Source organism: Merops nubicus, unplaced genomic scaffold (assembly GCF_000691845.1).
Source record: "Merops nubicus isolate BGI_N331 unplaced genomic scaffold, ASM69184v1 scaffold252, whole genome shotgun sequence".
In the NCBI taxonomy this organism is placed as follows: Eukaryota; Metazoa; Chordata; class Aves; order Coraciiformes; family Meropidae; genus Merops; species Merops nubicus.
Window position 1 is genome coordinate 1 of NW_008591314.1, and position 14,269 is coordinate 14,269.

At 41.6% G+C, this 14,269-nt stretch overlaps 2 protein-coding genes across 2 annotated transcripts; one reads left to right on the forward strand and one right to left on the reverse strand.

The window, feature by feature from the left end:
• Positions 1-117: 117 nt before the first annotated feature.
• On the forward strand, positions 118-3,452 carry EEF1B2 (eukaryotic translation elongation factor 1 beta 2; the record flags this gene model as incomplete). Its single annotated transcript, XM_008950202.1, has 6 exons — positions 118-240; positions 309-440; positions 1,779-1,902; positions 2,241-2,307; positions 2,813-2,938; positions 3,262-3,452. Coding segments are annotated over 6 exons (727 nt in total), but the record flags the coding sequence as incomplete, so codon positions are not given.
• A 4,396-nt stretch (positions 3,453-7,848) lies between these two features.
• On the reverse strand, positions 7,849-8,901 carry GPR1 (G protein-coupled receptor 1). Its single transcript, XM_008950201.1, has one exon. It carries the CDS (start codon positions 8,899-8,901, stop codon positions 7,849-7,851), a length of 1,053 nt encoding a protein of 350 aa, XP_008948449.1.
• Positions 8,902-14,269: the final 5,368 nt, after the last annotated feature.

Below are 14,269 nucleotides of genomic sequence, written 5' to 3' on the forward strand. Positions count from 1 at the left end.
GGGCGGGGGCCGGGCCTGCGCCACGCGTGCGTCTCAACAGCCGCGGGGCCCAGCAGTAGCCTGGCGGGCGCTGCTAAACACTGAGAAAAGGAGCTAACTGCGGCTTGTTTTGCGCAGGTACGTCCCTTCCCCGGCTGATATAGTAGTCTTCGAAGCCGTCGCTTCCCCACCTCCTGCGGAGTTGTGTCATGCGCTTCGGTGGTACAATCACATTAAGTCGTACGAAAAGCAAAAAGCAAGGTATGGTTAAATGGGAGAGTGGAGTATACGCGTGAGCTGCTCTACTGAGTATTTTTTGGTGTTTGAACTACACGCAGGTACGTCCCTTCCCAGGCTGATATAGTAGTCTTCGAAGCCGTCGCTTCCCCACCTCCTGCGGAGTTGTGTCATGCGCTTCGGTGGTACAATCACATTAAGTCGTACGAAAAGCAAAAAGCAAGGTATGGTTAAATGGGAGAGTGGAGTATACGCGTGAGCTGCTCTACTGAGTATTTTTTGGTGTTTGAACTACACAGTGGTTTTCACTGGTACCATGTGGCTTTTTGGGGTGCCGTTGGAACAAGGAGAGCTTTCAAAACAGAGCAGGCCTCTTCTATAGGACATTTCTCACTTAGTATCTAAGTAACCGAATTCCCTCTGTGTTTAGTTGATGATATTTCTACCGAAGTTTATAAGAAAAGCTTGAATTTAGTTACTGGCATTTACACAGATAACTATGCTGAAAGCTGGAAATTCCTTAGCAGTAATGACCCTGTAAAGGCAGCACCAAAGTGGATTAGAAAGCATTACAGGCCTCTTTAAAGGTGAAAATACAGTATGTAGAGGCTAAATAAGGAAAGTGGTTCATTCAGGTCTTTAGTCCTGGGAGATAAAGTCAGTGATTTGCAATGCAGAAGCAGATGTAAAGAAGGGGAAATATGAAATGCTATCTTATCTTTTTTCTTTTTTAGTGATTTTAGTGTTCTTGAAAAGTGCTGTATTGCCATCCATGGAGACTGCAGGCCTCCCTACAAAGGTACAGCATAGGTAGTGTCAGTACTGCTACACTGCCTTTCCTGTGGGCCTCAGTCCTGTTCAGAGGGACCTCTGGCAAAATTAGGTGGCTCAGTCACCAGTCTGTTTCCAAAGCTCTTGGAGTGCTAAAGGGGGCTGAGATAATAAAATTCCTTCACAAAATCCACTCTGTTCCTGAAATCTAATTTCCTGGCTCCTGTTAACAGCAGTTCACAGTAGCAGTAGAGCTGCTAGCTTACTCTAAGACTGTGGAGCTACATGGGCTATAGGAGAACTAATTTTGGGGGTTCTGCTCCCTCACGTGCTGTTGAGAGCTGGCTGTCAAGAGTAAAGCATTCACTGACACTTTTGAATCACAGGGATCAGTTATTTTGCATCATTGTGTTTTCTGTCACTAGTAGTTCTTAAACAAACTGTAAATATTTTTAGGGAAGTATGAGCAAGAGGTTGGTCACTCTTCCTACACAGACTATAATGCAGATAGATTATTCCCCTAAGAAAGCTTTTTCTAGCTGTGTATGTAGGTGGAGCAGCAGTGTTGGACAGGATCATGTTGGCTTAGATGAACACTCTTTGAATGTGGGATCTAGTCTCAGTGTCAGAAGTGTTAGAGATTGTCTTTGGGGAGATTGTTTTCAGCTAATGGAACTAGTTGGGGTTTTTTTAGCACAGCATTTTCACTGTGCACTTGCAGGTTCACTATCAAAGGGGCAGTCTTGGTATTGACATTTGAGTATGTTCCTGATAGCTCTGTTTTCTTTCAGCCTGCCAGGAGTAAAGAAGGCTCTGGGGAAATATGGTCCTGCTGATGTTGAGGACACCACAGGTGCTGCCACCGACAGCAAAGATGATGATGACATTGATCTGTTTGGGTCTGATGATGAGGAGGTACATGTGACTCTTTTGTGTTATATTTGGGGATTTTTATAAATACCCAGGGATGCAGCTTCGATTTGTGACCTTGATACCAGAACCTGCTTGCAGTTCTCAAATGCAGCTGTCTTTGCAGAGCATCAAAGTTTGGAGGGTAGAAATTCAGGAATGGCTTGCAATGGGGGTGAGCCATCTACTTTGGCTGGTTACATGATGAGTAAAACAACATCACCATCTTTCGGCTGACAGTAGTGATGCTTTGTTTTTGCCTGAGTTGGTACCAGTCAGTTTGGTAACACTTTAAAGGTTGTGGGGGTTTGGTGCTTCTTTGTAACCTCAGGTTTCTCCTTCAGGAAAGTGAAGAGGCAAAGAAACTGAGGGAAGAACGGCTGGCCCAGTACGAATCAAAGAAGTCCAAAAGTATGTCTACCAAGAACTTGTCTTTTATCCTGTTTAATACCCCCTTGTTTGTCCTACCCAGAGGCTGAGTGCTCTGTATAAATGGAGGCAACTCAAGGATCTTTGTTTTGGAGAAGAGGCTGCAATATGCAAGTCCCTCCACAGCTACTGGCCTGGAACTGTTCAGAACTGTAGCAGTTGCAGTATTCCCTCTGTGGAAGATAAATTGTTGCACAGCATCAAGCTCCTTCTCAGATCCTCTGAAAAGGACTTCCTATGTAACAAACATGTTAGCTCCTTCCTCTGTCTCCTTAGACTCTCTCAAGAACACATGTATCTCCATCTTGAACGCTGGGGTACACACAGCTTACACTTCTGAAATGTGTTGATACAAGAGGCCCAGCACAGCTATGTAAGGATGTGCTTGTTGATTAAATAGGACAGGCTGTTCTTGCAGACCTACTTGTAGCATATTCATGAGTTTTTTGAAAATTTCCCAGCATTTAATGGTGATTTTGTTCCCCAGAACCAGCTGTTATTGCCAAATCATCACTCTTGCTTGATGTGAAGCCTTGGGATGACGAGACGGACATGGCCAAGCTGGAGGAGTGTGTCCGGAGCATTCAGATAGATGGCTTGGTCTGGGGGTCTTGTAAGTAGAACACCTCAAAGCAGGGAGAGGGAAGCAGTGTGGTCTCTGAGATAATGTATGAACAGGCAGACTTGTGGTCACTGTTCACTGACCTGTGATAATGTGGGTAGCTAACAGTGTGGGAATTAAAGCCCTGCAGTACTTCAGTATCCTGACACAGTCAGAAAAGTGTATTGGTGCAGCAGCCAGACTAAGCTTTTAAAACCTGTGTTGGAATCATGAAACTGCAAGCTGCTTGGGTCAGTCAGTCTTGAATCTGGGGTTTTAAGAGATTCCACCAATCCAGGAGTACTAAATGCTTGTTTCTTTCTTTGTTCCTTCAGCCAAGCTAGTACCTGTTGGCTATGGCATCAAAAAGCTTCAGATCCAGTGTGTTGTTGAAGATGATAAAGTTGGCACAGATATGCTGGAAGAGAGAATAACAGCTTTTGAAGATTATGTACAATCAATGGATGTAGCTGCTTTCAATAAGATTTGAGTCTTGATATATCTAGAATAAATGTAATAGCAAAAATTGGGCTGTGTCTGTGGTTATTAATTCAAAATCATGGTGTAATCCCACTCATAAATGTAAAATCTGGTTGATTGGGTAAAGTAGGAGCTAAAAGTGCTCTTCAAGGATGCTCCAGCACCCCAGTGTAGGACCCAAGAGCATGAGGAGAGGAAATGGAGAATTTACCATCAATCCAGATGAAACATTTAAACGGCTTTAAAAATCTGAAATGATCTTTGGTTTGTTTTTGAGGGAAGTTGCATGTTTGTAAATATCAATAATTCCTCTGGAGGGAGGGATGGCTTCAAGGGAGAAGCAAGGTGCAAGCAGCTTCATAAAGAGGAGTGAAAATTTTTTGCATAAGTGGTGACTAACCAAATACACTGTGGCTTTGCTGAGAGCTGAAACTGCTTCACAGAGGGAGTTTGCAGTCAAATTACTTCGAGTTTCACACTTTTTCCATGGCTTCTTAATTAGTACAGGAAATAAGGGTGTTGGTGAAAGCTCCTGTGTTTGTATTCCAAGGTGCCTGTGCCCTGTGCCTCCCCCAGTTTGGGCAGGTGGGGCTTACCTGGGCAGCATGGCTGCACTGGGGGGAGCACTGCAGGCCACAGCTAAAGGCAATGGATAATTGCTTTGTAAACTTGAAGCATGCTCCAGGCTAAAAACAACAAAGAAGAGGTGCTCAACTAAAATGCAAAGATAAAGTAGCATAATTAATAGCAGTTTTGAGATGTTTACTTGGCTCCAGCTCTTTTTAAAGATTCAAGAACCTGTCCAAACTGCTTTCCAAAAACCACCCATAGAAATGATACAAATGTAAAAGCTGTCAAAGCTGTGAAGCTTCCAGACAAATTAATGTTTCTAGGCTGCCTGGTGGACTGAGATAGAGGATTTTTTTGTGGCCATGAAATGGAAGCCTTTTATGTGCCACGTTGGTCACTAAGATGAAGATGTTCAGGGCTGAAGCCTGACATCAGCAGCTAAAATAACTTTTTGTTCTCTTTTTTTTTTTTCCCACAGAGAATCTGTGTGGTTATCTGATGCAGCAGGTCCTGTTTCTCTTTAAAAGTCTGGCAGTTTCAGATGATGTAAGAGCTTTTTTTGATAATTTGTCTCAGGAAAAAAAAAAAAAAACTTCCTGCCAGATGTTTAATGCATGATAAAAGAATTAAAAGTTCCCACCTTCCATAAATTCCTGATGGACCAGATTCATCCTGTGTGTGATTAATGCACAGTTCTGTTGTGGCAGTTCTCTAGCTGTCACTTTGGTAAATCATGTAGCTTAGTCCTACCAATTCTGGCATGGTGCTGTTAAAGAAATTGACAAATGTCACATCAGAAAAAAAAAATAATTATACCACAAAAATGTAATTATCCTTCACCACTGTTTTTGACCTCCTGTTCCAATGTGCTTCTTACCTTTAAATGCTTTTCTTAACCTTGAAATTAAAGTTCTAAGTGGATGAAATAGATTTATAAACTGTATAAAATAGTTTGGTTTATAAACTGTGACTTTGCTAAGATACAGTGCTATGATCCATCCATCTGACCTGCCAGACTGGACTTCTATGTGCTTCATTTGTTCTAAAGGATGTAGGTGTAAACTCTTCAGTTGCTGGCACTCCTTTTGGCATCCACCCCCCAACATTAGAAAGAAACTTTCTGTATGGAAACAAACAAAAAAAAAGCTGGGGAGCAGTCTCCCCAGTTCAAAAATAGACATGCAGGGAAGTGAATTCCACAGAACCCACATGTATCTACGTCAGGGGGTTTTGTGTAGTGTTTCAGGGTATAACTCTGTCATTGTGCCTCTGAAAAATCAGTATCTTAGAGTAAAAGACTCTTCAAGTGTGCCCCTTAACAGAAAGATCTGCATAAAGTTCCATAACTTAAATGTGATACACAGGAATACTGGGAAGACAGTTTCAGCAAAAGTATTACAAATTAATCTCCATAACTTTCAGAAGTGCTGACTGTTCAAGAAGCAGCTCAAAGTAACCAGGACCTGTGAGGAAGTGTGTCAATGGCTATTATTCTTCAATGAATGACTGATCAGAGAGCTATTTCTTTTGAAGTGTTTTTCTATAATATCTTTCAGCATGGTAAGATGATGGCCTTCATCTGACACCTCCCATTGTGGTGGGTTGAAGGAGCATTCCTCAATCCAAGTAGTGTAGAACTGCTGGTATTGTTTTGGACACTCTTTGGAAACAAACTTAGAACATTGTTGGTTTAGGTATCTTCCACTACTCCTGCAGAAATGTTTTGGAGATAATTCTGTAACAGATCTTGGTGTGAATGAGGTAGGAATTACATTGCAAAATTAATAATCCACTTAATTCCAAAGACCAGGGCTGACTTTGGCCTTTTTCTGTTCTGTATCTCTGTTGCCTGCTTTCAGGGGAGGCTTTCTGATAACTTAAGCAAGACAGCATACTTGTCTTCCCCCATTTGAAAATCCATCTCTTTATTGTCTTAACTCCTGCAGTAGGAAGGGTCAGGGCTTGCTTTCATCTTCCAAAAATCTCTGGGAAAGAGCTGGTCTAAGAATAGACAGCTGCTGCTGAGAAAAGCAAAGGAACATGGTCTTTGGAAGCAACAAAAGTTTATTACTTCACTCGAAGTACAGTCAGAGTAACACTAATACATCATTCTTAGAAGGATGCCAGGGAATGTGGGAAGAAAAACTGCAATGTGTTGGATTTGGGCACGTTCAGCAGCATCGTGCCAAAGGAGGATGAGTCACTATGTACCAGGCACCAACTGACTCCAAGAAAGAGTGCTGCCTACCAGCTTTCAGCCCAAAATGAAATACACTGAACTGCCACTGATCCTGCCTGACTACCCCAGGCTCTGAAACCAGAGCCCAAAGAAACAGTTGCAGGACACAGTCTGCTTCTATTTGTACAGCTACCAATACTGGATGTGCTCATGCATGCACATATATATTCTGTAATAGCAAATATATTTACATATAAGGCCTCAATTACAGTATAAACGCTCCTTAGAAGTGTTGGCAGGCCACAGAAACTAAGAAATCATCTGAAAGGCAGTTCATAGTATATATTCTATATACCTAGGCCAATAACAAGGAAAAAAAACAGTTCAAATTTACCCAAAGCTTTATGCTTTTACTTTTAGTGGACTTTTATCCCACATTCAACTTTTTCATTCAGTGGTATTGCATCAGAAATTGGTCCACTCCTCTTGCCATGTGTATTTGCATTGGTGCATGTGTGATTCTACAGCAAGCAACAAGCTGGAACAGAATACAGCATAACTGGGACTGCTTCATCTTTCTTAGGGGAGTGGACTCCATTTCCTGGATATACTGTCTTGCCTTTCATTTGGCAAAGAACTCCAAATTTGGCTACAAACCTGTAACAGGATATCGTTGAGTTCACCCTGCCCGTTTTTTGGAGATTGGCATTAAGGCAAACAAAATGTTATGATGTTATTTCTTTATCTTTGTTTGACAGAGCAATAAAGGGCAACTCAGTTGAAAACCTCTTTGAGCCTGAAAGTTTCAACACAGAAAAAGAACACGTGTGTCAGGGGCCTTTAATCTCACTCCTGTAAGAAACATTTTCACTAATTCTTTGCACATTTCTAATGAGCTTCACACTTACATGAAACATCTGCTCTGAACTTTGCACCCAGCTGGCGCTAAAAGCACAAGAACAAGTGACTAGACACGTGTGACAGGGGCCTTTAATCTCACTTCTGTAAGAAACATTTTCACCTACATGAAACATCTGCTCTGAACTTTGCACCCAGCTGGCGCTAAAAGCACAAGAACAAGTGACTAGAAAACACAGAATCTCCTGTCTTAGTTCTTAGTATAAGATAAAGAACACTGGGAGAAAACAGAATTTATTTCCCTATTCTTCTTTGACAGGAGAAAGCAGTGATTCAGTGTTCTCTGTCTTGGGATTCTTCTCCAGCTGCAGAGTGGGGCCATGGACAGCTTTGCTTAGCAGGGTGATTCCTACTTCAGGCAACACTGGACAACTGGGAGACTCATGACCCATGGATGTATGGCCATGACCTCTTGGATGAGAATGCCTTGATCAGGAGTGTTATCAGTGATGTCAAGGAAGAATACTTTATGTGCTCTTTTGATATGAATGAGGTATGGAACCACAACAAAGCAGCAGGATTACAACATTCCTGATTAAAAACTCAATTAGAGCAATTCCACTTAAGCTGACAGCTTTCAGTCCAGGCTGTGTGTGCACTGCAAGCACACCACACCCAAACGACGTGTCCTTTGAAAACCTCTCAAGGAAAGCAGCTAGTGCAACTAAGCCAGCTGTTTACATAAAACTCTATATGCAAAGGTGCACATCTGACTGGCAGACGTGAAGTCAACACCTCCAGAACCTCCTGTCAGCTGTTCTGGTGAGCAGAGCAGTCACTGAGCAGTCTCACAGTGGTGCACAGGCGTGTGGGCACTGTCTGAGCTCCACAGCTGCTCGCTGACGGTGCCCGAGCGGCTCACCTCCCACAGCGCCAATTTGAGCACCTCAGAGACTGTTGTCTTCACCTGGGCCTGGAACCTTTTGCTAATGAGAACATAGAGGATTGGATTGAGGCAGCTGTTGATGAAACCGAGGCCAGTGGAAAGGGGAATGCCATCCTGCAGTAAGTCATGTAAGTAGTCATTCTGGTGAGCAGACAGCTCCACAATGCTGAATATGTGGTATGGTGTCCAGCAAACAAAAAAAGCTACAACTACAGCAATGATGGTCCAGAAAAGCCTGCTGGAAGTCAGTACAGTTCTCCTCTTCACTTTGACAATCAGCAAGGAGTAGCAAATGACCATGGTGATGAGAGGAAAGAGGTAACCGAAGGCGAGCCTCACCCAAATGAGGATGTGATGTGTCAGCAAAATCAGCTCCCTGTCATGCATGTGGAAGTTGTTGTAGCAAATGGTGACATTGTTGAGAATTGTAGCTGTGTCTCTGAAGTACAGGGCAGGCCCCCCAATGATGGCAGCTGCCATCCAGATGATCCCACTGAGGATGAGGGTGTTCCTGAGGGTGCGGTGCTTGCAGGAGAAGACGGGGTGCACGAGGCGGATGTAGCGGTCGAGGCTGATGAAGGTCAGGAAGAAAACACTGGCAAACATGTTGAGCAAGGCAATGAACGAGTTCATTTTGCAGAGCCACTTCCCAAAAGGCCAGTGGAAGCCCATTGCCACGTAGGTTATGTAGAGGGGCAGGAACAGAACAAAAATGAAGTCTGCGATGGCCAGGTTGAGGAACCAGAGCGTGGAAACAGATTTGTCCCACTTAAAGCCCATGAACCAGATGACAATGGCATTGCCTGGCACTCCCAGCAGAAATGCCACGCTGTAGAAGGAGAGGGAAATCATATGGGCGATGCTGAGAGAGGACTGGGGGGACTCCTCTTCCTCAGGCAGGTCGTAGAAATAAGAGTAATTCTCAAAATCTTCAAACGTCATGTTGGACAGTCGCTTTCTGGGGAAGAAAACCAATGGAATAGTCACTGGAGGAATGGTTTACAGCACTGCCCTGAAGTTCTTTGTCATAAAAAAACCTGCAACACATTGACTCAGTTTCACATATTATATCACTTTGTAGCTGTCAGCTGCTAACATAAAGCTTGTGGATTATTTTGGTCACAGGCATTAAAATCTTCAGGTATTGTTTTCCTTGCATTTATTTCGTGACAGAGAACACTGAGCACAATATCACTGATAAATTTCCTGGAGACCAGACACAAAGCTTCACTGAAGGGTGACTTTTGTGTTCTTTCTAGTCAGGTTTCATATTTTACTAATCTGTTCCTATTTGAGGCAAGTTTTATGGATTTTATCTGCTAGAAATCAGAGGAGCACCAGACATCCATGTATGCAAAAAAAGTGCAATTAAATTGCCAGGAAGCCATTTTTTTGTAAAATTACCATGCACACACACCCCCTCAAATTATAGCCAAGATAATCATAGACTCTTTTCTCCAGCAACTGAAAGTTCATGAGTTTATTCCTCTCTATCATATATCTATCTTTGTATCAAGGAATGCTGATTTTCAGACATGTTCAGTGTATCAGATTTCCTTAATGCAGCAAAGGATGTAGAACAGGAAACATATAGAACATATTTCAGAGACAATACATACAATTGTGGTTGTCTTCCACTGGTGAGAGGAAACCTGAGAAACAGGTAATAGATGAAAGAAAATAAAGCTTTCCAGGAGAATAAGACACATTGTAAGAGCTATAGATAAAAAGAGACATGTTTTCAAGACAGAATGACAGTCTCGGTTTTCTTCTGTTGCAAAAACTTCTGGGACTTAAAACTAGAATATAATTTTTCACATAGGAATTTTCTTCTAAAATTCTAAAGGAAGAGTGTGGGAGGGAGAGACAAGAGAGAGAGAAGGAAAATATAAACCAGAAGAAAAACACAGGAAAAAAAGACATTAATAGGAATACAGATAGCAAAAAGAGGTTGAATGGAAAAAAAGTTCTCAAAAGTTGTGTGTTCATTCCACAGCACAGAGAAAACTGTAGCACAACACAGATGGCCACAGCCTGACAAAAATATCTGCTATGGTCAAAGCAAATATTCTGCTAAATCCTGCTATCATTTAAAGCTATATTGTCTGGCTGGACTTTGCTGCACTACAAACAGAGCAGGACACAACCAGCCCATTACTATGGATGAGCTCACTGGTACACTTCTGAGTGCTAGCTCCATTCAGAAACTGAAATTCAGCCATTCCTTCTGGAACCCAGCTCTGCATTCCTGTAATTCCATCAATTAGAGCACGCTGAGGACACCAGGAGAGGGGTCTCCAGAGTACACTGCCTGCAGAACCACATCTGTAAGCTTGTATTCAGGTACATACCTTTCCTCCAAAAAAGTAGTTTGCTTATTTTGAAAGGATTACTCACGTAAGTGAAGCTACAAACGTCCACTTGTATCAACAGGATTAGATTTGTCATTCATGGATGGAGAGGCAAGGGGGGGGAAAAAATGTGTAATTTTATATCTCTTGATTAAAAAAAATATGTAATAGGAGTCAATCCAGCTTGTTCTGTCAAGAGGCTATGATAACATTTGGCCTTTGTAATTTGCATCAGGCTGAAGGAATGTTATTTGGTTTGCAATCCTGATAAAATGATACTTATTAGGCTGCATTTATATAATTACACACCCCTCAGGGGTAGATTCTGCATCAAATACCAGTACCACCCATCTGAGTAATTTTTTCAAATAGCTTAACAGCTGCTGAGCAATAGCATAAACAAGGAGCAGTGCCACTAACATCTGGAACAACATTACACTTGGACAGCTTCAGAAGACAGTTAGGTTATAAATTGGATTTTTAAAGAGTCTTTGCCTATCTACAGAACTATAACTTCAAAACGAATTTATGCAATTAAACAAACAGAAAAATCCAATTTTTCAGACTCTTGCTGATTAGCATCCTGTATTACAGGCACTTAGTGACTTTGCTTTTAAGTTTCTCAAGAGCTAGCACAATACAACAATAGTTGGATTCAAACATTTTCTCCTAAACCTTTTTTTCCCCCCAATGGTGCTAAAAAGCCATAATCACAATAGCAAACACTTGCCTACTGCCCAACAATGTTAATTCTACATTTAGAATTTCAAAGATGATGCATAGCAGGAGAATAATACCACATATTTACCAAGCCTCCTGTAGTTCAAAAATCCTCCATGGAAAGAGCACACCTTTAGTATGCAGTTATTTTTCCAACCTTATATTTTTCCTTATTCCTATCTCCTAGTCTTTCAAAGCAGTGGGGGCAAAAAGGCAGGAGGAACATCAGTTCCACTGCTCCTGGTGCACAGATGCTGAAAACAGACTCTGTGGGAAGGGCTCAGCAAAGGATGACAATTACATCTGAAAGACCAGAAACTTTTCCCTCTGACATCCACACAAATTAAGTACTTCTATATCAGGACTCATGCTGAAAAAAGATAAGCAGTATGGGGTTGTTGGTGGGGCTATACTGGTTTACATTAATAAGGACCCAGATCTTTTTCTTCTGTGATAACCATTGACCATCCCCAAGCAGGGACATTTCTTTGTGTTCTTGAAACACACAATCTCCAACACAGGAGTTTGTTCTTTATTAATAAACTTTCAGAGTCAGAACTCTCTTGCAGTTCAAGTCTAGGTCTTCAAAGTGAAGAAATCTAATTCTGTTCCTTATTCTGTCACTGATCTCCTGTATGATCTTTGACAAACAGCCTAATTTCCTGTCTGGAAAGACACACATCAACCTTTCTGCAAACAGAGGCTCAGTAGAGAAAACAAGACTTTTTGCCTGCCATTTCTGCTTGGCTTTCAGGCCAGCTGCTAGAAAGGGTAAGGGAGGTTTTGTGCAGTTCACTGGCTCAGTCCCTGCTGGTCTGGGGCTGAAAAAAGGAGCCAGAGCAAGGGAAGTATTTTTCAATAAACAGGAAAGTGTGGTTAGGGGCCTGGCGATAGGACTTAGAGGCAGCCACAGGTTACAGAGCAGTGTTGTATTGCATATGGAAGAATACAACCAAGTTTAGACTCCATCCTGAATATTTTATTATTTTTTTTTTAAATAGTAAACAGCCTGTGTAAAGTGTACACTCAGCAGTTGTTTGACTGGAGTCTGTTCTTGTTTGCTGAGGGCAAAAGCAGCTCTAAAAACTGAGCCTCCTTAATTCCGTTGCTTAATTATGAATATAGCTGCTTAATTTTAAACAAATAGGTTTCAGAATGTCTGACTAGGAGGTTTCATTTCCTGTCCCCATCTGTAAAGGAAAAGTTAATTACTAAATGACTTCATAGGAATACTGCAGGCTGGCACTTGGTGCTAACATCTTTTGGGTCTGGAGACAGAAAACAGAATTGCCAAGAACTACAGATCATTAGGAACTATTTCTAAAATACAACATCCCAGAAACACTGGGAAGAGACTTCACCATGTGGTCCAAGAACTGTCTTTCTCTGAATTTCAGCAGGGAACTACAGAATCAGAGTTCAATTGACATACATGTAGCTTTTTACTACAACCACCCTAGAGTTCATTTCCTCTGCCACCATTACAGTGTTTCACAGAGTTGAGCCATAATGACAGCTTGGGCAAATGCTTGGATGGCTTTAAAACAGAACAGCTTTTTATGCACTAAGAATGGCCTTACAGCTGTGACAGGGGACCAGCACTTTGGATTCTATTTGTGGCTATGCCACATGCATCCTGTCTGACCAGGGGAAGTCATTTGACCTTTCCATGCCTCAACCTTGAGGTCGGTAGAATGGCTTTGGGATTAAATTACATTGGGTTTTCAGTCTAAAATAGGAGAAAACAAACAAAACCATTGCCATTTCTACTCACTTTGCTTGATATAAAGGCTTCCTAGGGGTTCAAAGTTCTCTGGGCACCATGCAAGCTAGGGTCAAAATTAACTACACTGGTAGTTCATGCCACATGTTTGGGCTACCTCCCACACAACCTCTCTCTCACATTAGGTCCTTATTACTTTTGAAATCTACAGAGGGGTCCAAGGGAAAAGCATATTTGTTGCCTGTGATACTTCAAAGTTATCACAAATATTGAAGTGGTAGTCCCCAGATCAATTTGTTCTGTGTGACAAACAGTGCTCAGAGTTTCTGACCAGCTAAACTGATTTTGGAGGTCATAATAGTGGGTCCTGAATTAATAGGAAAATTATGGTTTGTGGAGTTGGCTGTCTTCACAGTTAACTTCACAGAGGGACTATATTACACAAACCCTCCTTTTAATGTCTTTATGAATAATGCTGAGCACATCACATTCCACATGTATGATCTACAGCTTAAGGAAAGCTCATTTGCTTCCACTTTTGTCATTTGCAAGAGTCAAATGCTGAAGGACAATTAATTTTCTTAAAAGGTCACGTAAAGCCTGCTTGCAATACTGTGTCTCAACAAGTTTGTCTGGATATTGAACTCACTTGAGGGCCCTCAAAAAAAGGTCTTGAAATTTCTGGAATTTTTGAGGTGCAAAATTTTGAATTTATCTAGCTTCAAAAGCATACACATGAAATTCACCCAGTAGTTTATCTAAAGTTCAAAACACAGAAGGCTGAGCAAGTTTGTTAGAGGTATATATATATATTTCTGGCAAGTATTTCACAAAGACATAAGAAAAAGATCCTAAATCTCACAAGGAATACTGATAAGATTACAAACTGTGATAGACTCATACTTCTCTCTCAAAAGAACAAAGCCAAGATGACCACTTGCCTCCATGTAGAAACATTCCCATAGCTGGAAGTGCCTGATACACCCATACTACAAAATTAAATCATAGCTACACTATAATTTAAGCCTAACTCTGGCCCTGCAGACAAAGTTACTAGGAAACAAGCATTTTAAGCCAGTATACACAAAAGCAGGATCAAGGCTTCTATCTGTTTTCTCCTTCACAGCTACACACACAAACACCTATTTCTTGACTATCTTTTTAAGGGTAAAAAAATTACTCCCCAATTCAGCAAGTAGAATGAGTCATAATAGATATATGTGCCTGGAAACCTTTTCAAGGCACAATATAGATGTATTTGTTCTAGCAGACAAGATAAGAATGGGAATAACCATCATTCTCCACTATATCTCTCAGTGAAGCTGTGTTACAAATGTCTACCCAAGGTACTAGCTAGACATGCCCTAAAATTTATGTCTAAACAACTTTAAGCAAGGCCAAACATGACCCTGCTAGTCATAACACCCCATTTCATCGGTGGAATTGATGTTATTTGGCCAGATAATAGCCTCATTGGCTATTATCACAGCTAACTTGGGTGCCTTGGGATATGCAC

Coding starts and splice junctions, on each gene's coding strand:
- GPR1 (XM_008950201.1), bottom strand. CDS start 8,901: ATGACGTTTGAAGATTTTGAGAATTACTCTTATTTCTACGACCTGCCT.